We start from the raw sequence: 26,178 nt of genomic DNA on the forward strand, positions 1-26,178 counted from the left end.
TCTCATGTTCAGCCAGGAAAGGGTAGGCCTAGCCCTGGTCAGGAGCTGGGCCACTCTTCAGGAGCAGGACCATCCTCTCCCTGACATGAACCCACACTGGGTCTCTCTGTTTGTCTTGGGGACCCCTGGAACGGAGCAGGTGCAGCATGGGAATTAGGAGTATTAGTCAGAAATGGGTTAATGATGGTGCAGGGAGAACAGAAACTGGGGTGGAGGCTGGTGCTCAGGACCCAGAGCTAGACTCCTACTCAGACTCGTGAGAAGAAAGTCTAAAGCACACACAGGGAAGTAAGCTCTGACCCTACAGAGACAAGCACCTTCCAGGCATTGCGCAGCACCTGCTCACTGAACTCTTAGCAGGTGTCTGAGCAGACTCCCCTGGTGAGACGTCTGAGGCTTCAGCCTGCAGGGGCACCTAGGCCCTCTCCTCGCTCAGGGGAGCGGGACCACAGGCTGCCTCTGATACCAGTCCGTAGTCCAGACCACAGCTTCAGGTCCTTCCTGACCCACTCCAGGGAGAGGCACTGGTCACTAGCAGCCACTAGGCAATGCCACTCTCCAGGAAACACCCAGGCCCATCCCTCCTCCTACCTGTGAAAGGGATGGACAGGTAGGACACGCCTGGCCTCCCCACTGGCCAGAAGGTCCTCCAGGCTCCTCTCCACCCAGGCCAGCTGCAGCAGGATGACCACCACCTTGCTTCTCCCTGTGATAGCAGGTCCTGCTTTTGCAGGGTTACCTGGGACGCCCTCCACCCCTCAGGGACCTGCCTGTGCCCCTGCCTCAGCCACACTCCTCAGCCTCCTGCTCCCCTCCCCCTCCACCGATGCTCACAGACAGGGGACAGCCCTCCTGCCCTGCTCACTGCCAGCCTTGCATGCTTATCCCAAGGCCTGCAAGTGTCACCTGTGCTCAGGTCGTGTAACCTGTGGGAGAGGCAGAAAGGAAAAGCCTCCCACCTGCCTTCGACTCTGAGAAGCGGAAAATAAACAGAAAACAACTCTCACCAAAAGTCAGAAGGCAAGAGAGTGCCATGGATTCCTAATAGGGCACCATGTTGTCCATGAACATATTCAAGAGACACCTGTGCATGTTCTTCCTTTCAAACCCCAGACAGATGGCTCCTCCAGGTGCTCCCTGGGTGTCTCCCTCCCCTGAACAAGAGAGCTTCCATGAATTCGGGGACCGTGGTATCCTGCATTCCATGGGATTCCCAGCCCAGTTCTAGACATGTAATGATGCTCCATAAATATCCATGAAATGGCTGGAGAGCCCATCAATCCAATCCCATGACCTCCCTGTGGCCCCAAATCAGAGTATGTTCCATGTGGACAAAAGAACACTGGCCTCAGCTTTGGAGATGGCCAACAAGTGCCCAAAGCTGCCCAGAGAAGAGGCTTTCACCCTGGTAGTGATGGGGGAAGACAGAGGCCTCCTAACAGTGAGGGGTCAAACCCTGATTTCTTCTAGAAACTTGAAAACCTCCCTCCATCTCTACCCCAAGAGAGACACCACTTCACCCAGGAGGGCCTGGGCAGGTGCGTTCCTTCCTCCACTCACACATGCCTGATCTGGCACTAACTCTCCGTCCCAGATAGAATCTCTACCAAGGAAAGACAGAGCCCCATGTGACCATAGAGGAAGCATGAGGTGACCCAGGCTCAAGGACACCAGTCCTGTGGAGTCGTGCACCCAGGGTCCCCTGCAGATATCTCAGCAGCCCAAGGACTCTGGGGCATGAGGAGAACTTAGCACAAGTTTCCATCTCAGAAGGGCTGAGGGTTCACAAGGCTTTTTCTTTTTCACTTTTATGATCTTGAACCTTTACTTAGTTATATATTATCTCCCCTGTTTGAGATCACAGTAAACTTTACAACAAAAATCAAACTTTTGAAAACAACTTTAAATGAACTGAAGTTGAGCCTATTTTGGAGCCATTCTAACAAGGAGTAAGGTGGGAGGCAGAGCCCTCTCAGGTGAGGTGGGGCTCTTCACAAATAACACAAATCAATAGTACATCTGAAACATGGATCGAAAAAAGGCTAAGAAAGCTTTTAACTTTCTTCTTGTGGAAAAAGTGGCAGAAGGCTTCCCTGTTTTATAATGTCGCTTTTAAATAGATCAGGCTGTCCTTATTATCTTCCAAAAATGCATTTAAATGCCAACTCCAGTGTGAAGAGTAACTCAGTATTGTACATACAACTTACAGACAACAGGTTTTTACTTTATCCAGCTATAAAACATCAAATAACATGAGTAAATACCAACCACATTTGTTATTTTCCTACAAATCTGAGACTCTTGTTACAGATAATTTGAGTTTGGAGAACATCAACTTGGCAAAGTTGGGCCAACTTGGGCTCTCCTAAGCTTTACATTTAATCTGCTTAATTTTTAGGTACAATCCAGAGAGCACGGTAACAACAACCACGGTCTGCAAGGGTTAACAAAAATCAAAGGATGGCCTTAAATCGCTTATACATTTAGGAAACAGTGTTAATGATCAGAAGCGGACTTAGTCAAATTAAACAGATTTAAGATGTATAAAAGAGATCAATGTATAAAAGAGAGCACTTACTAGTTATCTTGCTGGAAAACTTACATAAACTTTCATTTTATAAGCTTTTGCATAACACTTAGACAAGGTTTAGATATAGTTCTCAGATGTATACCTATACCTAGTCACATATATTTAGGGTGACAACTATAGTGTTATAACCTAAAATAAGATGATTATTTAAGCAGTTACAAAGTAATACTTTAAAAGACAAAACAGGTATGAACCCTAATTCTTTTAAGATTTAGTTTCCCCAAGTAATCAATATTTCAGACTTTGCTTCATATCAGTACATTAAAGTTCAAATAACTTGACTTTGCTAATTATAGCCAATTTAATCACAAGCACAAACTTTTTGAGATTTACCTTCCACAGACTTTCTGCGACTTACTGAAACATTTATGAGATCAGAATTGAGGCCAGGCAGGTAATGTAGAATGGGGAATCTGCTGGAATCCAGGAATGAAGACCATGAGTCTGGGAAGTTGGAGATCGCCCCTGGGAGATTGGAATGTCAGTGTCTCAGGTGCCCTTGGGATCACAAAGGTTACCTGCCTAACTACCCCTCCCAAAAAGCTGCAGGCCAGGAGTTGCTAATTAATGCCCCCTGGGCCCCTACCTGCCTGAATCCTCCCTGTGGCCCTTCTTCCCCTGCCACCTGCCTCTCATCTTTTTGCTATGTCACCTGCATCTCCTGGGCCTAGTCACGTAGACAGGAAGGAGAGAGATAAAGGGGGAGAGAACAGAACAAAGAAGACCCAAATCTATAAAAGATGTAGGGTGCGCTCATTTCTTGGGATTCTAGAACATCAGCCATGGCCCTCTTCTCCCTCTGAGGAGAAGTCTGTGTTACTATTTTTAAATAAAATCTGCTTAATAAATGCTTGCCTTGGTGTGCTTCTCTGGTTGTTACACTTCAACACCTGAGGAAGCAGAATTCGTCACCTGTAACCGGAGGTATCATTTACATCCTTAAAATTTACATTTAAACTTGTTTACATCCTTAGTTTTGTCCTTTTTCATTTGGACTTTAGCCCAAATGTATGACTTTACCATACAAATACTTTCTCATCCACAAACATTTCTTTTACTTTCTAATTTTCTGTACTAAAATATACTTCCACACCTATAGCTTTCTTTTATCTTTTCTAGTTTTGGACATTTTCTTTCTTTCTTTCTTTTTTTTTTTTTTTTTTTTTTTTCTTGCCATGCTGGGGATCGAACCCAGGGCCTTGTGCTTGCAAGGCAAGCTCTCTACCAACTGAGCTATCTCCCCAGCCCCGGACATTTTCTTAAATTCAAATTCTGAAACAGTCCTTGACAATGTTATCCGTGCATTTAATTTTCATAAGAAATCTCATCCCAGGAGAGGGATCAGATAATCTGGCATGCACAGGAACTGTGTTTCAAGCTTTTCTCTACTAGTGACATTCAAGAGGTTGGAGCACAGGATATTTTCCAGGCTGACCCCCAGGGCTTTTTCTTCCCAACAGAGGAACCCATGGAACCCTGGCTGAGATGCAGGTGGGAGCCCCTCCAGTTTCTGGACCCTGTGAGGAGGTCGAAGCAGAAGCCAGACAGGGACAATGATGACTTGGAAGTCAAGTCCCTACATGCCATGATGGAGAGAAACCTGGTGTTCTGGAACCAGCGCCCATGCTGGTTACCACTCCCCAAAGCTTCGAGAGACACCTCTGCATGTCCTGCTTTTGAAATCTTGGAGGGATGAGATGACTCCTCCGGAGGCTGCCCATCCCTGGGTGCGAAGTTGTCCCAACTCTGAGCAGGAGTCCCCAGGATATCTCCCTTCTGCTCCCTAGACTCAGCCTGCCCTGGGTGTCAGGCAGCGTGGGGACACTCAGTGAACAGGAATCACCCTGCAGCCTGAGGGTCAGATCCTGCTGTGCCCAGGGGTCAAGACCAGCTCTCAACATTTAGACCCTAGGAAGCATCCGGGCTACAGACCCTGACACTGGCCACAGGTCTCCTCGTGACCTCCAGGGGGCGACATTGTTACTCACAGTCAAGACTCAACATGTTGATTCTTTGAGGCAGGAGCTTGGCTTTGGCTGCAGATGGAGGTGTCGCCTTTTTCCACCCGGCACCAATGGTCCCAGGTCTCCCTCCCACTTACCTACTGTGTCCACACTCCTTCCTGGTCCTGAGAGAACCCTGCTGAGTCCCAGATCCTATGTAATCCCCTCCTTCCTGGCGTCACCGACAGGGAAAGGCAGGGTGACCCCAAGAGAACCATTCAGGCAGAGGACAGAGGACAGCCACAGAGGATATGGGCAGGCCTGAGTCACAGCTCCACCAACAAATGGAGAGAAGAAGATCTCTCTTTGACATCTTTACCCAAGGGCAGCAGAGCCCACGGTCACCTGCCTCCCATGGCCACATCCTCCCTTCCTAGGACACAGGTCACCTGCCCCTGCATGCCCAGATCCTGAAGCTCCCTCTGAGACACTTGGATGTGGGACTGTAAGGCTAGGCTGGTGACATCAAAATAGAGGGCAGGTTCTCTTACCAGTCATACCTCAGTGGGCCACTTTCTAGCCTCCAGAACAAGTGTGTCACCTTCCTGCTGGCAGGAAATCCACTTACCAGAGCATTTAAGAACATGGGGAAGAAGTAGAGTCAAACTGGGGTTCTCTATCATAAAGGGATATGCCCAGGGCTGTGGGGACCCAGGGTTCCCCGTGTGGTGCTGAAGCCCTGAGGCCAGGACACAGCTGAGGCCGGTGCTGGGGGAGCCAGTTCTCTCAGTTCTCTCAGGGGACAGGGTCCCACCAGCCTTGCTTCTCAGGGTGTGGTGTGCAGTAATGAAACAGCAGGGAAAGCAGAAGGGACAGGAGGCAGGACCAAGGGGAGGGGCAGAGAGGCTTCCTGGACAGAGACCCCGCCCTGGCCCACGTGACCCAGCAAAGAGCTCCTGCCCTGGGAGCAGGCTGAGCTCAGAGAGGAGCAGGGCAGCAGCGCTGACTGGCCTGGACCTCTGCTCCCAGCGGGCCTGCAGCTGAGCCCTTCCCAGAGGAGGACAGAGGGCAGAGGACCATGCAGCCTGCCTCAGCCTGTGCCCGCAGAGGGTGCATCCCCTGGCAGGGGATCCTGCTGGCAGGTAAGAGGGACAATGCCCTGAAAGAGGGCGGGAGGTGGGAGCACAGAGTCTTGCTGGTGTCCCCCGGGGATTACACGACCCTCACAGGGGACACAGGGCTTCACTGGGAACCCTGTGGGAACAGAACACAGAAGACAGACAGAGACTCACCAACAGAAACCCTCAGTGACCCAGAACTGATGACAGGGTCAGAGAGCTCAGGGGTTGGTTCTCATTCCAAGTGAATCAGCACGGGCCATGGTACTTTGAAAACCAGTGTTAACAACTATCAGGGCCACTCTCCAAACAGAAAGGCCACTTGAGCAGCAGACAATGTCAGCAGCCACCAACCTCAGAGGCTGGCACATAGACACCTGGACGCTCAGGGCAGGGACGCTGCCTCATTCATCCACAGGGGTCTGAGTCTGTCCCAGGCCCTGGGCTCCAGCAAGCCCCAGACTAGTCTCTGTCCCCTGGAGCCTCCTTTCTAGAGGTCAGGGAGACGGAGCAGCAGCGAGAGTGGAGCCAGGCCAGGCGCTGACCAGATGTAGCAGGGCAGAGAGCAGGGACATGTCCACAGGAGGACCCAGGCCTGTAAGGAGGTGGTCAGGGGAGGTGGGTGCCCAGGAAACCTGGGTGTGAGCAGGGATCTGAGGGCACTGAGGGGCAGCCCTGCAGACACCCAGGGACATGTGTTCATGTGTTCCTCAGGCAGGGTGACAGGTCAGGGGCACTGAAGGAGGGGGCCATGCTGCTGGCCGTGACCCAGACACACACACACACACACACACACACACACAGTCTGATGAATGAAGACTCCTGCTGAGGACTGGACCCCATATTTCCACCAAATACGAAGATTCCAGTATTGATGGATGGCTCTCTCTTCCCTCCTAGTCTCACTTTTAACCTTCTGGAACCCACAACCCACTGGCCAACTCACTATTGAACCAGTGCCTGTTGATGCTGCTGAAGGGACAGATGTTCTTCTACTTGTTCACAACGCATCAGAGAATGTTGTAGGCTACACCTGGTTCAAAGGGAACATAACAGACAGCAGACATCAAATTGTGTCATACTCGATCCTCACACAGACAGCTACCCCAGGGACTGCCTTCAGTGGTCGAGAGACTATATACCCCAATGGCTCCCTGCTGTTTGTGAACGTGACACAGGAGGACACAGGATCCTACACCCTACAAACCACAAGAAATGATTTTAGTAATGAAGTAGCAACTGGGGAGTTCCGCGTCCATGGTGAGTGATCCTGCAGGGCCCTGGGGCTGGAGGGGTTAATTCCACTGCACACACGGGACCCTGAGACTGGACTCTGCTACCTCCCCCTCTGCTGTGTCCCCACAGTGGAGCTGGAGCCTGCAGTGCAGGACACACGCCATGCAGACAGACTTCAGAAGATCCCCATCCTCTGCCTGAATCCACTGGCAGAGAGAAGGGGGGTCTGGTGGGAGACTCGGCCCAGGCAGAGCAGCCAGCCCAGCCTGTGTCCTTCCAGGAGCCAGTCCTGAGAAAGACCTCAGGACTGAGTCAGGCCTGGCCTGAGGGCCCTGGAGCCTCACAGAGAAGGGCAGCCCCAGGAAGCCCCTGCTCCAGACCTCTGTGCCAGGCTCCTGGCTCCAGGTGACCTGGGGACCTTGTGGCTTCCTGTTTAGGGCTACTGAGGAGCCATGATCTACTGCCTGTCTGAATCTGGTAGTTCCTGGAAGTGGGCACCAGCCAGTGCTCAGGCCCAGGAGCCACATCTGGGCAAGGGCACCCGGGCATCTCCTTCCCCCAGGACTGGGTGTGATGAGCACAGATGGACAGGTGCCTCAGGCCAAGCCAGGAGCCCTGATGGACTTCTATGAGCCCCACGGGAAGGCCGGTGTTCCCGAGGGGAGGAGCAGAGCTAGGAGGTGTCCCTGAGCTCCGGGTCCACCTGGGGTCCAGCCCAGGCCGCTCTCACTTGGAGACAAATAACAGTGGACGCTTCTGTTTGGGCAGCTCCTCCACACCAAGGTCAGGCCACTGTGAGAGTCTCAAGGTTGGTGCACAGACAACAGGGCAACCCAGACTCCACCTCCGTGTGTCCAGTAAGGGAAACTGAGGCCCGGGACACAGCTGCCCATCAGGTCATACAGACCAGGGGTGGCAGATGAGAGGCCCATGTCAGGCTGCTGCCAGAGCCCCGTCCTCTGCAAGCTGGAGGCCTCTGTCTGGGGACCAGGAGCAGTCAGTGGCTCAGGTGGTTTAATCCCAGACACTGGCAGCCTGGAGGGGACAGTCTGGTCTGGGAGTGAGAGCAAATGCAGACTCACCACCTTTGACTCTAGGACCAAGTGCCCTCCCTTAACAGATGGTCCAGCCTCTACCTCACAGGGCTGGTCCAGGACACTCACAGGAGTGTCCATTCCAGCTTTAATTGAGAAATCCTGTGCATCTGAATCCAACCCTCTGAAGCCCTGAGGACTGGGCTGGGTGTCCTCATTCCCCAGTGACCAGTGAACAAGAAGTTCCTACCTGCCCCACTCCATGCAAGTCCTCCCTGGAACCAGAGAGGGACAGGCCTGATACTCCCTCCTTCCCCAACGTCCATTGTAACCCCTCCCAGAAATCACAGACACACTTTAATAGATGCACCGCTGTGCTGTGAATGTGCCCCCAAAAGAGCTCGTGCTGGGACCTGAACTCAGGGCAACAGGGATCTGAGGTGTGGCCTCAAGGAAGGGGCTGTCCCTGTGAAAAGCAATGCTGCTGTCCCAGAAGGGGCCCAGGTGCTGCAGAGGAGGCTTCCTGATAAAGGGTGTGAGGGGCCCCCGCCCTCTCCCTCTCCATGTGCTGTGTCACCTCAGGATGCCTCTCCTGTACCTCCCACCAGAGGCTGGGCCTTGGCTGGACAGTCTGTGAGGTGGAAGGAAGAAAAGGGAAAAGGATTAGCAGGACATGAGGAGGACAGGGCACAGTTGCCCTGGAGAAAACCAAGCCCAGGTTACAAACAGGGTTTCAAAACCAAACATGAGGAAATCGCCAGAAGCAGAGTCGAGAGGACCTGGTGATGGCGACATGACAAACTGCACTCGGACCTTGGGGCCATTTGGTTCCCCCAGGTGTGGGCCCCCGGCAGGGCCTGGCGTGGTTCCCTGAGACCTGGACCTTCTTCCCCTTTCTCTTCTCCTCTCAGCAGAAGAGAAGACCTCAGGCCTCTCCGTGGGTGCCATTGCCGGCATCGTGACCGGGGTCCTGGTCGGGGTGGCTCTGGTGGCTGCCCTGGGGTGTTTCCTGCTCCACACAAGAACTGGAAGGTACCAAGGCTTCTCCCCACCTGATCCCACCCCAGGCTGACCCCAGGCCTGAAGGAAGAAGACCGGTCCTCAGATTCTGGGCCTGACTCACACCTCCAGACTTCCTGAGGACCCTCCCCTCTCTTCCCCAGTGGCTCCTCCCTCAGCAGCTGCTGACCCTGGGCTGGTGCCTTAATGGCTCCCTACTCTGTACCCTGGTCACTAGGGACCTGTCCCCACACCACTGTCCTTTCCTCACATAGCAAACCTGTAGCACTTTCTGTGACATCTACTGCTGAAAAATGCCACCTCCTCCAGTTTATTTCATCCACCACAGTGAGGGGTGAATCCATGTATCTGAGGGGTGGTCCTGTCCCAGGTCACTCAGGGCAAATGGAGGGACCTGGAGAGGCTGGTGAGTCAGCTGCCCCACAAATACCGGGTTACCCATGGACCTTGACATATGAGCTGGGAGTGCCAGGGCCCAGCCAGGATAGTGTGTTCAGGAAATTTCTTTGCCTCCTGGTCAGGTGGGTAGAGAGAGCACAAGGCCACTGTCACATTTCAGCCCCTCCTGGGCTGAGCAGAGGGTCTGGCCACAGTAGGATCACCGAGGTCAGGGAGAGTCAAGATGCATGTGGCTCCCCCACGGCCCTGCACACATGGTGACCCTGCTTTCCTGCCCAGGGCCTGAACTCTTCCACTCAGTCAAACCCTTCTGCTTTCATGCTTCCTGATTCTGCAGTCCCTAAGGGCCCCTCAGCCAATGTTCTGGCTCTGCATCTGAGAGGGACCGTCACCTCTGGCCTAGGGCGGAAATGGCTTCTGAAGGCCTTTCCTCAGCTCCAATCTCCTGGGCCTCTTTGTAGCACAGACCTGAGGGAGAGAGAAGGTTTCACATCCTCTTGGAAATGTGGTGCCCTCCTCCCTCCCAATGGCCCCAGTGCCTGACCTCTCCTTGCACCTTCATGGGTGAGCCTGACCTTTCCTAGGGCCAGTGTCTAGCACGGCCTCAGAGAGCACCGCTCCCAGCATCCACACCCAGTGAGTGCCCTTCAGCCACAGGTGCTGGGAGCACCTAGTGCTGCCCCACAGCGTCCACTCTTGCAATCAACCACCCTCCAGGTCTGGACTTTTCCCTGGGGCTTCCAGCAGCCCTGTCATCAAACACTCAGGCAAGGGGACCTACGTGGTCATGTTAGCCCACACCTGTGACACTGGTCTTCTCCTCAGGCTCCTGGGCTCACTGGACCACTGAAAGGACTACAGGGTCACTCCCAGGACATGCCATCTCCCCAAACACTGAAAACAGAGGACCCCCAGTCCCTCCTGCAGCAGGCGTCCAGCCCTCCTCACACCCTCCTGCTAACTCTTGTCTCTGCCCTCAGGCCAAGGTCCTTCTGATGGCCCCACCTCCCTGGTACGTCCTCCACCTCCCCACACACAGGGGACCCAGCTGTGCAGGCCCAGGGCAGGGGCACTGTCGTCCCCCACACAGCACAGACAGCCCTTCTCATTTGGACCAGGACAAGGTTAGCCTGGACCTGGCCAGTGTCTGGGCCACTCTTCAGGGAAAGGACCACCACAAACCTGTCCTGAGTCCGCCTGCTTCCTTCCCTGGGTCTCGGGGAACCCTGGAGGACAGCAGGTGGAGAGTGGGTGCTGGGGACTTCTGTCAGTGATCCTGGGTTAGTTAGTGATGGTAGATTAGAATTTGGACAGAAACTGGGGTATCAGTCCAGAAGTGGACCCAGAGCTGGTAACTGCTCAGGACCCAGAGCTGGTAACTCCTGAGAAAAAGGGCTAAAACAGACACAGGGAAATAAGCTCTGGCGTGTCAGGACCCAGAACATTCCAGGCACCGCCCAGTACCTGCTCACTGCACTCTCAGCCTTGTTGACCCTCCCTCACTGACCCTGATGTCCAGCCTTCCTCCCCTTCCCAAGTCCCTATCCCTGGTCATAGAACAGATGTTCCCATCTAACAGGTGAGTGTAGATGATGAATTCTCTGACCCACAGTCCAAAGGTGACCCAGTAGCTGCCTCTACCCACACCTTCCTGAGCTTTCCAGGAAACAGCAGTCAAAACAGGATCGGGGGTGGTGAGTAGGAGAGGGAGGGGCCTGGGAACAGGAGCCCCTGAGCCCAGTCAGCCACAGGCACAGAGCAGTCCCAGGTGGGCAGGGCCTAGGAGTCCCTGGTCTCTGTTCTCAGAATGACACAGAGACCTCATTGTTCTTTTTCAGGAATTGCTAAACGCTGACATGGACATCTATTGCTGGGTCGACCACAGAGCTGATGCGACGTTTTAATTTGCACCAGAGAATCCTTCATGTGGACTGAGGGAAAATCCCACGAGGACGCCAGGCTGTGGTGATGGGGTAGAGGTGGTGCCTAAGCCCTGGGAGACTCTGGCACATGAAGCGGGAGGGTTCCCCTGGGTTTCTGGAGACCCACACGGGCTGCCCTGGGCTTTGAATGGGCCAGAACAAGGCTGCCTGTGCCCTGGAGGAGGGGCTGCTAAGGAGATGGGGGGGCTAGCTATAGGTCACCTGGAAAGGAATTGAGTAAAGGCCACATCCCCTCTGCTACTTTGGTTTTGTGTGGACTTCTCTAGCAGAATCTCCCCTCCAGTTTCAGGTCAGCTCCCTCCCGAGTCACACAGAGGAAACATGGTCTCTAAGTTGTTCAAAAGGGTTTCTCTTCCTGGGAGACAGGGTCTGGGAGTTGGTAGCCAGGGCAAAAGTCAGATCCATCCACAGGGAAAGGTGAGGGTCACAAGGCCCTGCAGCCAGCATAGAACTCAGCAGCCCTCAAGCTCCAGGGACCCATGGTGGCTAGCTCTGGCAACGATGTCTTCTACACCCAAGGGCAGTACTCAGGACATCTTCATCTCTTCTAGGACATGGACAGAAGTTGTCTGAGTGATCAGGGGACAGGGCCAGGCCCAGGCTCAGGCCTGATCAAGGGCCTCAGGCACTGCCCAGGCTCCACCCTGCCCATCACCTTCCACTCTGCCCTACTCGGTCTCACTGGAACCAGCCTCCTCTCCACACTCCACACCAGGGAAGAGGCTCAGGGCTCCCCCATGTGACTCTCCAAGTTCAGGATGATGGGACAGAGGGTCTCCTCCCTGACCTTGGACCCAGGATATCCACTGCAGCTTCTCTGCACATCTGGGCCACTGCTCTGGCTCCTTTCCTGAAGGATGGGAGGGTGATGTCCTCACGTAGGTTCCTGTGGATCAGGTCACTCCCACATTTCCAGAAATAAGTGGCCCTTGCACTAAGCTGAGATGACACTCTGCTGATGCCTGAGAGTTGTCTGTCCTCAGACAAGAAGCAGGAAGAGACCCTCGGAGTTTCCAGGTGACTGAGCTCTAGTGAGTGACAGTCCTGCATGAGCACGACGTCAGATTCCACACAGTGACTTCTCTTGCCTTGGTTTCCTCGAGATGCTGCAGCAGATGCTCAGACACATGACTTGGCATGAGACATAGCGAGGGGTCTGTGCAGCTGCGTTCTTTCTGGCGGCTCCAGGGGAGAGTCAGTTTCTCACCTTTTGCAGCTTCTAGCAGCAGCCTCCTCCCTGTCCCATGGCCCCTATTCCATCTTTGAAGCCAGCAGTGTGGCCCCTGAAGCTGCTCTGCTCTGCTCCAACCTCACACCACCCACTTCTTCTCTGCCTGCCCTGCCTCCCTCTCTCACTTGCAAGGAAAGGACCTTGTGACTACCTGGACCCACCACATGAACCACAAGAACCTCTCAACCTCATGACCCCAATGTCACCTGTACAGCGTCTTTCATCATGTGACACATTCTCAGATTCTGTAGGTGGGGTTGGCTGTGTCTCTGTAGGGACCCTTCTCTGTCTACTACACCTTTGAGGCCATTTTTTCATCTTTCATCGAAAACTACACATGGGTAACTGGACTGGGTCACCTGGACTGAGGTGTCACACAATGAAGTGACATCCATAGTACTACAGCTGCTGAATGGGTGCTGGGCACACACCACACCCCAGGCCCTCCCCATCTTCTCCCTGCTGATGATCCTCAGCTCTTAGAAAAATATTTGTGAGATCCCAACTCACCAGCCTTCAGTAGTTCATGGTCGTCAGCACCATGGACAGAGTCGCAGGCTGCTGGTACCCAGGTGCTGCAACAGGAAGGACCCAGAAGAGAGGGGTTTCTGGGAAAGCCTCCCATGTCCATTCTACACCAGAGTGTTATTCCAGGCGAGATCCGAGTGGCCTCTACCACATACTGTGAGGCCTCTGCACGTGTCGGGTCATTAGGGTTGTTGGCATGTCCATCAGCACATTGCTGCACCAGAGTGGGCCTCAGGGAGGCTGAGAAGCTGCTGCAGGCTCACGGTGACTGAGACTCAGGGGTTGGGGTCACACACAGTGGGATAGAGGTTGCCTTGCATACAGGAGGTCCTGGGGATGACCCCAGCAAAACACACACAGGCACCTGCGTGTGTGCACACAGAAACACAAGTCCCTGAGACTCAGGTGGCTGATGCAGCCTAAAACCTGGTGGGAACTTTCCCCTCACTCTGGGCCCAGCGCCTGTCCTGGGAACCGCAACAGCCTGGAGCACCCCCTGAGCACAGCACCCTGCTCCCTGAGCCCCACGTGAGCCCATGGGAAATTGAGACAAGCTGAGTCCCTCCATGCCAGGCATGTCACCCTTCTTCCTCATTCCCACTCGTCCCGTCCAGGGAGGAAACTCTGCTGCTCTAAGTCAGCTCTGGTTCTCAAGGGACTCAGGCCCAGCCCGTCCAGTGTCCCTGCAGGTCACACTCACACCACCCAGGTTGCAGTGGGATTGTCACCTGTGCACTCAGGGAAGCCTTCCTGACTTGGATGGGGTGGATTCCAGCTCACCTTCTGCATCTGACCAGTCACCAGGGTCCTCTGTGTTTTGTCCTTGCAATTGCTCCTTCATCCTGGGACAGCTTCAGACCCTGACAGGTGCAGCTGAGGTGCTGACTCTCCAGGAGCCCGTCCCATTCCTACCACATGAAGGTGTCAGTCCCTTGTGACCCTCCCCTGGACAGGTGCCTTGTGCTCTGGGTTCCTGAACACCTGCCTCCTCCTCATGCCAATTTCAGGTCAATGACAGCCACCCAGCTCTGACATCCTCCTCAAGGCAGGTGTCTGAGCAGACTCCCCTGATGAGACACCTGAGGTCACAGTGCAGGGGCACCCTAGGCCCTCTCCTCCCTCCCTCAGGGGAGCGGGACCACAGGCTGCCTCTGACACCTGCCCCAGGAAACCCAACCTGCCTGTGCCCCTGCCTCAGCCAAACGCCTCAGCCTCCTGCTCCCCTCCATTTCCCTGACCCTGCACAGAGAGGGGACAGCCCCTTCACCCTCTCCCTGCTCACTGCCACCTTGTGTGGTGATAGGAATTCTTCAGGAGTCACCTGTGCTCAGGGTGGATAAACTGCGAGACCAGCAGAAAGGAAAAGCCTCCCACGTGCCTTCAACTCTCAGAAATGAAAATAAACAGAAAACAACTGTCACCAAAGTCAGAATGCAAATGAGTCCCATGGATTCCTAACTGGGCACTATCTTGGCCATGAACTGCCCAGCATAGTGCTCCCTAGGGAAGGAGAACATAGACTCCCAGGAACTGTCATCTCCCCCTCCCTGGGCAGGTGAGGAAGCTCTTCAAAGCCCAGCAGTGCACAGAGTGCTGAGCCAGGTGACCCGACACACAGGCTCAGGTGGATGAACTGGATGGCCTCAGCCCCCCTGTTGTCACCACCTGGGACAGCCGATGGCATCTTGTCAGGGAGAACTGGCAGGTGCTTAGGACCCTTCCTTCCGCATCCCACATGCCTCCCGAGGCTCACCCTGGTCACACTGCATGGAGCAGGCAGCACGACTCTCTCCAGCCCCACCCAGACCTTCATTGTGAATGGCTGGAGGGAACTCCAAAGGCTCTTCCCCGAATTCTGTGGCTCTGGGAGAAGCTGCAGAGCCCGAGAACCCTGACTCCAAGCAGGACCTCCGTGACCCAGCCTTCAGAGGAGGGTTGGGAACTGACAGGTGTGACAGGGCCTCTGACCTGAAGCCTGATTCTCTGCTAAAGGAATCCCCACATAGGGTCTGGAAGGATCCACCAGCTTCCCTGACACAGTGCAGCCAGACATCCTGCGGACAAGAGCATGGGGAAGTCCTCGAGGAAGGACAAGGAGTTCAAGAGACCCTCACCATGCCAGGTTCTGATGCGAGCCTGCTCTGAGGTTATCTAGGGCTGGGAAGGGACTGGGGCTCTGTCCACCAGAACACTTTGGCTCATTTGAGGATCATGGATATCGACTCTCCCCTCTGCCCACACACAGTTCAGTTGGTCTCAGGGTGTTGCATGTGGTGCTGGATCCCCATTACTGCAGACAGAACTAGGTTGGGCATGAGACCATCATAGAAAGTTCATTTGAGAGATATTGAAAATTCAACAATAAAAGTGGTGCATTATTAAAATTAAATGTATATTTCACACAATCTTAAAAATGATGTAACAAAATGTCCAAATCTCCCATTTACACTCTCCTCATGGTTCAGCAGAGGGTGACAAAGATCTGCCTGGCTGCTCCCCAGGGCACCCTGACTTCCTCAGCAGAGCCCAGGCCCACAGGGTCTGAACCTCCCTAGCCAGCCTCAGCCCACAGTCCTCCTGCTCCTCTAAGCTGCCCCATATGGCCTCTCTCAGCTCCATGCTGAAGGCCGTCCCTCTGCAGCCAGCTCCTGACCCTATCCTTTCAGTTCCTCCCAGGGGACCTTCCACTGGTATCTAGTCTTAGTCAGAAAGGCTCATTCCCAGGGGAGCCTTCTCAGCTCCCCTGACCAGCATAGGCCCTGGGGGCCTGAACTCTGTAAGTAATTACTCCTTGGTTCCAGGTGCTCCCTGGGTGTCTCCCTCCCCTGAACAAGAGAGCCTCCATGAATGCAGGGACCACGGTGCCCTGCTCTCCGTGGTTCCCAGCCCAGTGCTGGGCATGTAACCCATGCTCAATAAATATCCATGAGATGGCTGGAGAAGCAATCAATCCAATCCCATGACCTCCATGTGGCCCCCAAATCAGAGTATGTTCCATGTGGACAAAGAACACTGGCCTCAGTGTTGGAGGAGGCCAGCGAGTGCCTGAAGCTGCCCAGAGATGAGGCTTTCATCCTGGCAGTGATGGGGGAAGACAGAGGCCTCCTAAGAGTGAGGGGTCAACTTAGCACACAGGACCTGACTTTGTTCCCAAAGTCTGAGATGCAGGTGGGAGCATCTGCAGTTCCTGGACGCTGTGTGGGGCAAAGTGCAAACCAGACAGGGACAGTGATGACTTGGAAGTCAAGTCCCTATGCACCATAATGGAGAGAAACCTGGCGCTCTGAAACCAGGCCCTATGCTGGTTACCACTTCCCAGAACTTTGAGAGACACCTCCCATGTCCTTTTAAACCTTGGGACAAATGGCTCCTCCTGAGGCTGCCCGTTCCTGGGTGCAAAGTTCTCCCAACACTGAGCAGGGTCCCCAGGACATCTCCCTTCTTCTTTCTACACTCACACTGCACTGGGTGTCAGGAAGACTGGGGACCCTCAGTGAACAGGACCCACCCTGCAGACTGAGAGGCAGATTCACCATGCCCAGGGATCAGGGCCAGCTACTGCCATTAGTACCCTGGGTCCCATTTCTGCTAGAGACCCTGAACTGGTCGCTGGTCTCCTCATGACCTCCAGAGGGCGACATTGGCATTCTCAATCAAGACAGCACATTGATTCCTGGAGACAGGAGCTTGGCTTTGGCTGGAGAGGGAGGTGGAGATTATGCCTGATTTCCACCCTGGCTCCAGAAACCCTTTGGCTCCTCCCACATGCCTGCTGTCCCTGCCACTCCTTCCTGGTCCTTAGAAAGCCATAGGTCCCTGTGTATCCCCTCCTTCCTGTCTTCACCCACAGGGAAAGGCAGGGTGATCCCAAAAGAACCATCCAGGCAGAGGACAGAGGCCAGCCACAGAGGACATGGGCAGGCCTGAGTCACAGCTCCACCAACAAATGGAGAGAAGATCTCTCCTTGACATCTTTACCCAAGGACAGCAGAGCCCATGGTAACCTGGTTCCCACGGGCACATCCTCCCTTCCCAGGACACAGGTCACCTACCTCTGAATGCCCAGGCCCTGAAGCTTCCTCTGAGACACTAGGGTCCATGTCTGTGTACCTAGGTTGGTGATAACAGAGATAGAGGACAGGTTGTCTACCAATCATACCTCAGGGTGACAATTCTAGCCTTCAGAGCAAGTCTGTCACTTCCTGCTGACAGGAAATCCACTTTCCATAGCATCTGAGAACATGGGGAAGACTTGGGGCCAAACTGGGGTTCTCTATCATAAAGGGATGTGCCCAGGGCTGTGGGGACCCAGGGTTCCCTGTGTGGTGCTAAAGCCCTGAGGCCAGGACATAGCTGAGGCCGGTGCTGGGGGAGCCAGTTCTCTCAGTTCTCTCAGGGGACAGGGTCCCACCAGCCTTGCTTCTCAGGGTGTGGTGTGCAGTAATGAAACAGCAGGGAAAGCAGAAGGGACAGGAGGCAGGACCAAGGGGAGGGGCAGAGAGGCTTCCTGGACAGAGACCCCGCCCTGGCCCACGTGACCCAGCAAAGAGCTCTTGCCCTGGGAGCAGGCTGAGCTCAGAGAGGAGCAGGGCAGCAGCGCTGACTGGCCTGGACCTCTGCTCCCAGCGGGCCTGCAGCTGAGCCCTTCCCAGAGGAGGACAGAGGGCAGAGGACCATGCAGCCTGCCTCAGCCTGTGCCCGCAGAGGGTGCATCCCCTGGCAGGGGATCCTGCTGGCAGGTAAGAGGGACAATGCCCTGAAAGAGGGCAGGAGGTGGGAGCACAGAGTCTTTTTGGTGTCCCCTGGTGAGAGACGCAGGGACCCTCAGAAGGGACACAGGGCTTCACTGGGAACCCTGTGGGAACAGAACACAGAAGACAGATGGAGACTCACCAAGAGAAACCCTCAGTGACCCAGAACTGATGATGGGGTCGGAGAGCTCAGGGGTTGGTTCTCATTCCAAGTGAATCAGCACGGGCCATGGTACTTTGAAAACCAGTGTTAACAACTGTCAGGGCCACTCTCCAAACAGAAAGGCCACTTGAGCAGCAGACAATGTCAGCAGCCACCAACCTCAGAGGCTGGCACATAGACACCTGGACGCTCAGGGCAGGGACGCTGCCTCATTCATCCACAGGGGTCTGAGCCTGTCCCAGGCCCTGGGCTCCAGCAAGCCCCAAACTAGTCTCTGCCCCCTGGAGCCTCAATTCTAGAGGTCAGGGAGACGGAGCAGCAGGGAGAGTGGAGCCAGGCTAGGCGCTGACCAGATGTAGCAGGGCAGAGAGCAGGGACATGTCCACAGGAGGACCCAGGCCTGTAAGGAGGTGGTCAGGGGAGGCGGGTGCCCAGGACCCTGGGTGTGAGCAGGGATCTCAGGACATTGAGGGGCAGCCCTGCAGACACCCGGGGACATGTGTTCCTCAGGCAGGATGACAGGTTAGGGTACTGAAGGAGGGGGCCATGCTGCTGGCCGTGACCCAGACACACACACACACACACACACACACACACACACACACACACACACACACAAAGTCTGATGAATGAAGACTCCTGCTGAGGACTGGACCCCATATTTCCACCAAATACGAAGATCCCAGTATTGATGGATGGCTCTCTCTTCCCTCCTAGTCTCACTTTTAACCTTCTGGAACCCACAACCCACTGCCCAACTCACTATTGAACCAATGCCTGTTGATGCTGCTGAAGGGACAGATGTTCTTCTACTTGCTCACAACGCATCAGAGAATGTTCTAGGCTACACCTGGTTCAAAGGGGACATGACAGAAAGGAGACATCAAATTGTGTCATACTCGATCCTCACACAGACAGCTACCCCAGGGACTGCCTTCAGTGGTCGAGAGACTATATACCCCAATGGCTCCCTGCTGTTTGTGAACGTGACACAGGAGGACACAGGATTCTACACCCTACAAACCACAAGAAATGATTTTAGTAATGAAGTAGCAACTGGGGAGTTCCGCGTCCATGGTGAGTGATCCTGCAGGGCCCTGGGGCTGGAGGGGTTAATTCCACCACACACACGGGACCCTGAGACTGGACTCTGCTATCTCCCCCTCTGCTATGTCCCCACAGTGGAGCTGGAGCCTGCAGTGCAGGACACACGCCATGCAGACAGACTTCAGAAGATCCCCATCCTCTGCCTGAATCCACTGGCAGAGAGAAGGGGGGTCTGGTGGGAGACTCGGCCCAGGCAGAGCAGCCAGCCCAGCCTGTGTCCTTCCAGGAGCCAGTCCTGAGAAAGACCTCAGGACTGAGTCAGGCCTGGCCTGAGGGCCCTGGAGCCTCACAGAGAAGGGCAGCCCCAGGAAGCCCCTGCTCCAGACCTCTGTGCCAGGCTCCTGGCTCCAGGTGACCTGGGGACCTTGTGGCTTCCTGTTTAGGGCTACTGAGGAGCCATGATCTGCTGTCTGTCTGAATCTGGTAGTTCCTGGAAGTGGGCACTAGCCAGTGCTCAGGCCCAGGAGCACATCTGGGCAAGGGCACCCGGGCATCTCCTTCCCCCAGGACTGGGTGTGATGAGCACAGATGGACAGGTGCCTCAGGCCAAGCCAGGAGCCCTGATGGACTTCTATGAGCCCCACGGGAAGGCCGGTGTTCCCGAGGGGAGGAGCAGAGCTAGGAGGTGTCCCTGAGTTCCAGGTCCACCTGGGGTCCAGCCCAGGCCGCTCTCACTTGGAGACAAATAACAGTGGACGCTTCTGTTTGGGCAGCTCCTCCACACCAAGGTCAGGCCACTGTGAGAGTCTCAAGGTTGGTGCACAGACAACAGGGCAACCCAGACTCCACCTCCGTGTGTCCAGTAAGGGAAACTGAGGCCCGAGACACAGCTGCACATCAGGTCATACAGACCAGGGGTGGCAGATGAGAGGCCCATGTCAGGCTGCTGCCAGAGCCCCGTCCTCTGCAAGCTGGAGGCCTCTGTCTGGGGACCAGGAGCAGTCAGTGGCTCAGGTGGTTTAATTCCAGGCACTGGCAGCCTGGAGGGGACGGTCTGGTCTGGGAGTGAGAGCAAATGCAGACTCACCACCTTTGACTCTAGGACCAAGTGCTCTCCCTCAACAGATGGTCCAGCCTCCACCTCACAGGGCTGGTCCAGGACCAGAGTGTCCATTCCAGCTTTAATTGAGAAATCCTGTGCATCTGAATCCAACCCTCTGAAGCCCTGAGGACTGGGCTGGGTGTCCTCATTCCCCAGTGACCAGTGAACAAGAAGTTCCTACCTGCCCCACTCGATGCAAGTCCTCCCTGGAACCAGAGAGGGACAGGCCTGATACTCTCTCCTTCCCCAACGTCCATGGTAACCCCTCCCAGAAATCACAGACACACTTTAATAGACGCACCGCTGTGCTGTGAATGTGCCCCCAAAAGAGCTCGTGCTGGGACCTGAACTCAGGGCAACAGGGATCTGAGGTGTGGCCTCAAGGAAGGGGCAGGTCCCTGTGAAAAGCAATGCTGCTGTCCCAGAAGGGGCCCAGGTGCTGCAGATGAGGCTTCCTGGTAAATAGTGTGAGGGGCCCCCGCCCTCTCCCTCTCCATGTCCTCTCTCACCTTGAGATGCCTCCCCGCCCACCTCTCCTTTATGCTGCACCACGGAGCCCTCATCACATGCTGCTCCTTGATCTTGCACTTCTCAGGCTCCAGAACTGTGAGCAAGAGACCTCTCTTCTTTATAAGCCACCCAGGCTCAGGTACTCTGTTAGCGCAGCAGAAGATGGGCGAAGACCAGCACAGAAGTTCTGGAGGAAAAGACACAAGAGCCCATGGGGAAACCCAGCTGATAATGAGGTTGCTGGACCTGGGGACTGAGAGGAGGTGTCCCATCTGGATCCCAGAGAGTGATCAAGGGGACCCATTAGGGTCCCCCTGAGGTGTCTCGGAGTCAGAGAGAGATTTAGCAATTTCCCTATTTTAATTTTAAGATGAGGAACTTGAGGTCTGCTGTGTAGTCCAAGGTCCACATACTGTGGTACATTTTGTAGTTTCCCCCAGAACAGACTTGAACCATACCAGAACCAAGATCATGACAAGGTCATCTTATTCTGAGTCCTCAACCATTGTCCATGGCCTCAACCATCTAGCTCATCCTCTGGGCAGCTTACACATCATGTTGGCCCTGAGACCTGGCAGACACCTCTGAGGAAAGAGCGGGGCCCAGGCCTCAGGCCCGATCTCAGTCAGTTCCTTGCTGTTTTTCCACAGAGCTTGTGACCCAGCCCACCATCCAGGCCACCAACACAACCCCAGGCTCTGTGGTCATGACCTGCCTCTCAGATGACTCTGGAATCTCCATCATGTGGATCTTCAATAGCCGGACTCTGCAGTTCACAGAGAGGATGCAGCTGTCCCAGGACCACAGCACCCTCAGCATAGACCCCGTCAGACAGGAGGATGCCGGGGAGTATCAGTGTGAGGTCTCCAAGGCCGCCAGTTCCAGCAGGAGTGACCCCTTCAGACTGGCTGTGATCTGTGAGTGGCCCCCTGTGATCTGTGAGAGGCCCCCGGTCCCTCCCACCCATTTCCTCATGTATTTCACTGTCAAGGGCCACAATGGGGTTCAAGCCATGAGGAAGGGGTAGATGTTAGAGCTGGTAGAGAATGTGGCTACCCACCCAGAAACTAGGTGCCTTGGATGTTCCCTTGGTTCTGATCTGTACCAGAGGCTGGGCCTTGGGCTAGACAGTCTGTGAGGTGGAAGGAAGAAAAGGGAAGAGGATTAACAGGACATGACCAGAAGTGGTACACTTGCTGTGGAGAAAATCAAGCCCAGGTTACAAACAGGGTTTCAAAACCAAACATGAGGAAATCGCCAGAAGCAGAGTCGGGAGGACCTGGTGATGGCAACATGACAAACTGCACTCGGACCTCGGGGCCATTTGGTTCCCCCAGGTGTGGGCCCCCGGCAGGGCCTGGCGTGGTTCCCTGAGACCTGGACCTTCTTCCCCTTTCTCTTCTCCTCTCAGCAGAAGAGAAGACCTCAGGCCTCTCCGTGGGTGCCATTGCCGGCATCGTGACCGGGGTCCTGGTCGGGGTGGCTCTGGTGGCTGCCCTGGGGTGTTTCCTGCTCCACACAAGAACTGGAAGGTACCAAGGCTTCTCCCCACCTGATCCCACCCCAGGCTGACCCCAGGCCTGAAGGAAGAAGACCCGTCCTCAGATTCTGGGCCTGACTCACACCTCCAGACTTCCTGAGGACCCTCCCTTCTCCTTCCCCAATGGCTCCTCCCTCAGCAGCTGCTGGCCCTGGGCTGCTGCCTCAACAGCTCCCTCCTCTGTACCCTGGTCACTAGGGACCTGTCCCCACATCACTGTCCTCCTCCTTCAAAGCAATCCTGGAGTATTTCCTGTGACAGCTACTGCTCAATAATGCTTACTCCTCCAGTTTATTTCACCCACCACAAGTGAGGGGTGAATCTCTGTATCTGAGGGGTGGTCCTGTCCCAGGTCACTCAGCGCAAATGGAGGGGCCTGGAGAGGCTGGTGGGTCAGCTGCCCCACAACTGCTTGGTTACCCATGGACCCTGATATATGAGCTGGGAGTGCCAGGGCTCAGCCAGGATAGGGTCACCGAGATCAGGGAGAGTCAATATATGCACGTGGCTCCCACAGTGTCCTGTCCACATGGTGACTCTGCTTTCCTGTCCAGGACCTGGACCCTTCCACTCAGTCAAATCCCCTGCTTTAATTCTTTGAGCTTCCACAGTCCCTAAGGGTCCCTCAGTTAATGTCTCCTGGCTCTGCCTCTGGGAGGGACAGTCACCTCTGGCCAAGGGCTGGATCGGCTTCTTAAGGTCTTTCCTCGTCTCCAATCCTGGCCCTCCTTTTAACACAGAGATGATGGAGAGAGGAAGTTTTCATACCCACCATGGAAATGCGCCACCTTCCTCATCCCCTATCTGACCCCAGTCCATGACCCACCCCTGCACCCTTAGGAATAAACCTGACCTTTCCTAGGACCAGTGTCCAGCATGGCCACAGAGGGCGCCACACCCCAGCATCAACACCTGGTGAGTTCATCTTCAGCCACAGGCGGCCAGGAGCCCCTAGTCCTGCCCCATAGTGTCCACTCCTGCAATCAACCACCCTATGGGGTTGGATCCTTTCCCTTGGGCTTCAAGGGGCCCTGTCATCAAACTCTCAGGACAGGGGACCTATGTGGTCATGTCAGCCCACACTTGGTTTCTCCTCAGGGTCCTTGGCTCACTGGGCCACTCAAAAGCACAGGGTCTCTCCCAGGACATGCTGTCTCACCAAACACCTGAAAACAGAAGACCCCCGGCCCCTCCCGCAGCAGGGGCCCAGCCCTCCTCACACCCTCCTTAACTCTTGTCTCTGCCCTCAGGCCAAGGTCCCTCTGATGGCTTCATCTTCCTGGTAAGTCCCCCACCTCCCTACACACAGGGGACCCAGCTGTGCGGGCTCAGGGCAGGGCACTGTTGTCCCACACACAGCACAGACGCCCTCTCACATGTTGGACCAGGACCAGGTTAGCCTGACCCTGGCCAGAGTCTTGGCCACTCTCAGGGATAGGACAACCATCACTCTGTCCCGACCCTCCCCCCACCTCACCCCCGCTCCCTCCATCTGTCTAAGGGGATCCCTGGAGGCCAGCAGGTGCAGAGTGGGTCCTGGGGGTTTCTATCAGTGGTCCTGGGTTAGTGACCATGAAGGAGACCACTGGAAACTGGGGTGTCTGGCCGGAAGTGGAGGCTGGTGCTCAGGACCCACAGCTGGTCACTCCTGAGAAGAAGGGGCTAAAGCAGATGCAGGGAAGTCAGCTGTGGCCTGTCAGAGATCAGAACCTTCCAGGCACTACCTGTCACTGGACTCTCAACAATGATGAGCCTCCCTCTCTGACCCTGTTGTCCACTGTCTCTCCCCTGCCTAGGCTGCTCTCCCTGGTCACAGCGATGCTGTTCCCATCTACCAGGTGAGTGTGGATAATGAATATTCTGGCTCACAGACCAATGGCGACCCAGGAGATGCCACTACCCTCACCTTCCTCAGCTTTCCAGGAAACAGAAACCAAAACAGGATCAGGGGTGGTGATCAGGGGAGGGAGGGAGGCACTTGCAAACAGGAGTCCCTGAACCCAGTCAGGCCCCAGGTGGGCCAGGACCTAGGCGACCCTGGTCCCTGTCCACAGAGGGACACAGGGTCAGAGGCCTCCTTCTTCTTTTTCAGGAATTACTAAACCCTGACATGAACATCTATTGCCGGGTCGACCACAGAGCTCATGTGGCTTCTTAATTTGCACCAGACAATGCCCCATAAGGAGTCAGGGACGGTCCCACTAGCACCCCAGAGCCTGGGTGAGGGGGCAAAGGTGGAGCCTGAGCCCTGGGAGACACTGACCTCTGGATGGGGAGGTCAGGGTTTCTGGAGACTGAGAAGGGCTTCCCTGGGCTCTGAATGGGCCAGAACTAGGCTGTCTGTGCCCTGGAAGAGGGGCTTCTAGGGAGAGGGAAGGGCCCCCACGGGTCACCTGGAAAGGCGCGGAATAAAGACCACCTTCTCTCTTTGCTCTTGTTGTTCTTGTGGGAACTTCTCTTAGGAGAATCTCCCCCCAGCTGCAGGTCAGCTCCCTCCTGTGTCACGCAGAGGAAACATGGTCTCTAAGTTGTCCCTACATGGTTTCCCTTTTTGGGAGACAGGGTCTGGGAGCTGGTATCCTCCCTGACTTGGACAGGATGGATTCCTCCTCACATCTACATATGAGCAGTCTCTGTGTACTCTGTCCCTGTGCCCGTTGTTTCTCCTTGGACACAGACTCGGATTCTGACAGGTGCAGTTAAGCTGCTGACTCTCAGGATTCCTTCCCATTCTTTCCAGCTGGAGCCGCTCAGTCCCTTGTGACCCTCCCCTCAACAGGTGCCTTGTGCTCTGGGTTCCTGAACACCTGCCTCCACATCATGCCAACTTCAGGTCAATGACAGTCACCCAGTTCTGACATCCTCACCCAAGGCAGGTGTCTGAGCAGACTCCCCTGATGAGACGTCTGAGGCTTCAGCCTGCAGGGGCACCTAGGCCCTCTCCTCGCTCAGGGGAGCGGGACCACAGGCTGCCTCTGATACCAGTCCGTAGTCCAGACCACAGCTTCAGGTCCTTCCTGACCCACTCCAGGGAGAGGCACTGGTCACTAGCAGCCACTAGGCAATGCCACTCTCCAGGAAACACCCAGGCCCATCCCTCCTCCTACCTGTGAAAGGGATGGACAGGTAGGACACGCCTGGCCTCCCCACTGGCCAGAAGGTCCTCCAGGCTCCTCTCCACCCAGGCCAGCTGCAGCAGGATGACCACCACCTTGCTTCTCTCTGTGATAGCAGGTCCTGCTTTTGCAGGGTTACCTGGGACGCCCTCCACCCCTCAGGGACCTGCCTGTGCCCCTGCCTCAGCCACACTCCTCAGCCTCCTGCTCCCCTCCCCCTCCACCGATGCTCACAGAGAGGGGACAGCCCTCCTGCCCTGTCCCTGCTCACTGCCAGCCTTGCATGCTCATCCCAAGGCCTGCAAGTGTCACCTGTGCTCAGGTCGTGTAACCTGTGGGAGAGGCAGAAAGGAAAAGCCTCCCACCTGCCTTCGACTCTGAGAAGCGGAAAATAAACAGAAAACAACTCTCACCAAAAGTCAGAAGGCAAGAGAGTGCCATGGATTCCTAATAGGGCACCATGTTGTCCATGAACATATTCAAGAGACACCTGCGCATGTTCTTCCTTTCAAACCCCAGACACATGGCTCCTCCAGAGGCTGCTCCTCCCTGGTGCAATGTTCTCCCACCTCTGAGCAGGAGTCCCCAGGACATCTCCCTTCTTCTTCTTCTTCTTTTTTTTTTTTTAAAGAAAGCATCTTTTATAGGTTTATTGGTCCATTACTTTAAGTTAACTGAGGTAAAGAAACTTTGTTTAAATTTACAAGCTAATAGTTTATCAAGCAATACAAATTCTCTGTTTACCTCAAAATGTAAAATACTAATTCCATAGTAAACAACAAACAGATTTTTTAATACACAGATAAATGGAAAAAAAAAAAAGTGGGCAAAAACTTCGTGCCAGCATTGAAAATTCAACAAAAACAACTTTTTTCCCCATTCCATAATCTCTGGGTTCCATAATGAA

At 54.9% G+C, this 26,178-nt stretch overlaps 2 protein-coding genes across 13 annotated transcripts; both read left to right on the top strand.

The window, feature by feature from the left end:
- The first annotated feature begins 5,177 nt into the window (after positions 1-5,177).
- LOC306648355 (cell adhesion molecule CEACAM3-like) lies at positions 5,178-12,124 on the top strand. Of its 3 annotated transcripts, XM_079118434.1 has the most exons (5): positions 5,183-5,675; positions 6,552-6,911; positions 8,833-8,953; positions 10,321-10,352; positions 11,179-12,124. In XM_079118434.1, the coding sequence occupies exons 1-4, from the start codon at positions 5,612-5,614 to the stop codon at positions 10,334-10,336; spliced, it is 561 nt and encodes a 186-aa protein (XP_078974560.1). In that variant the 5' UTR covers positions 5,183-5,611; the 3' UTR covers positions 10,337-10,352; positions 11,179-12,124. The 3 variants fall into 3 exon arrangements, with proteins under 3 accessions (XP_078974559.1, XP_078974560.1, XP_078974561.1); XM_079118435.1 differs by lacking the exon at positions 10,321-10,352 and having other exon boundaries at positions 5,185-5,675; positions 11,179-12,121; XM_079118433.1 differs by lacking the exons at positions 10,321-10,352; positions 11,179-12,124 and having other exon boundaries at positions 5,178-5,675; positions 8,833-9,131.
- Positions 12,125-17,586: 5,462 nt separating this feature from the next.
- On the top strand, positions 17,587-25,067 carry LOC306648346 (cell adhesion molecule CEACAM21-like). Of its 10 annotated transcripts, none has more exons than XM_079118411.1 (8): positions 17,592-17,781; positions 18,674-19,033; positions 21,266-21,532; positions 22,027-22,147; positions 23,018-23,070; positions 23,254-23,437; positions 23,952-23,993; positions 24,896-25,067. In XM_079118411.1, the coding sequence occupies exons 1-8, from the start codon at positions 17,718-17,720 to the stop codon at positions 25,011-25,013; spliced, it is 1,209 nt and encodes a 402-aa protein (XP_078974537.1). In that variant the 5' UTR covers positions 17,592-17,717; the 3' UTR covers positions 25,014-25,067. The 10 variants fall into 10 exon arrangements, with proteins under 10 accessions (XP_078974546.1, XP_078974544.1, XP_078974545.1 ...); XM_079118413.1 differs by having other exon boundaries at positions 23,406-23,549; XM_079118414.1 differs by lacking the exon at positions 24,896-25,067 and adding an exon at positions 24,248-24,799 and having other exon boundaries at positions 17,593-17,781.
- The last annotated feature ends 1,111 nt before the right edge of the window (positions 25,068-26,178 follow it).

This window comes from Sciurus vulgaris, assembly GCF_902686455.1.
Source record: "Sciurus vulgaris genome assembly, chromosome: 17".
Lineage (NCBI taxonomy): Eukaryota > Metazoa > Chordata > Mammalia > Rodentia > Sciuridae > Sciurus > Sciurus vulgaris.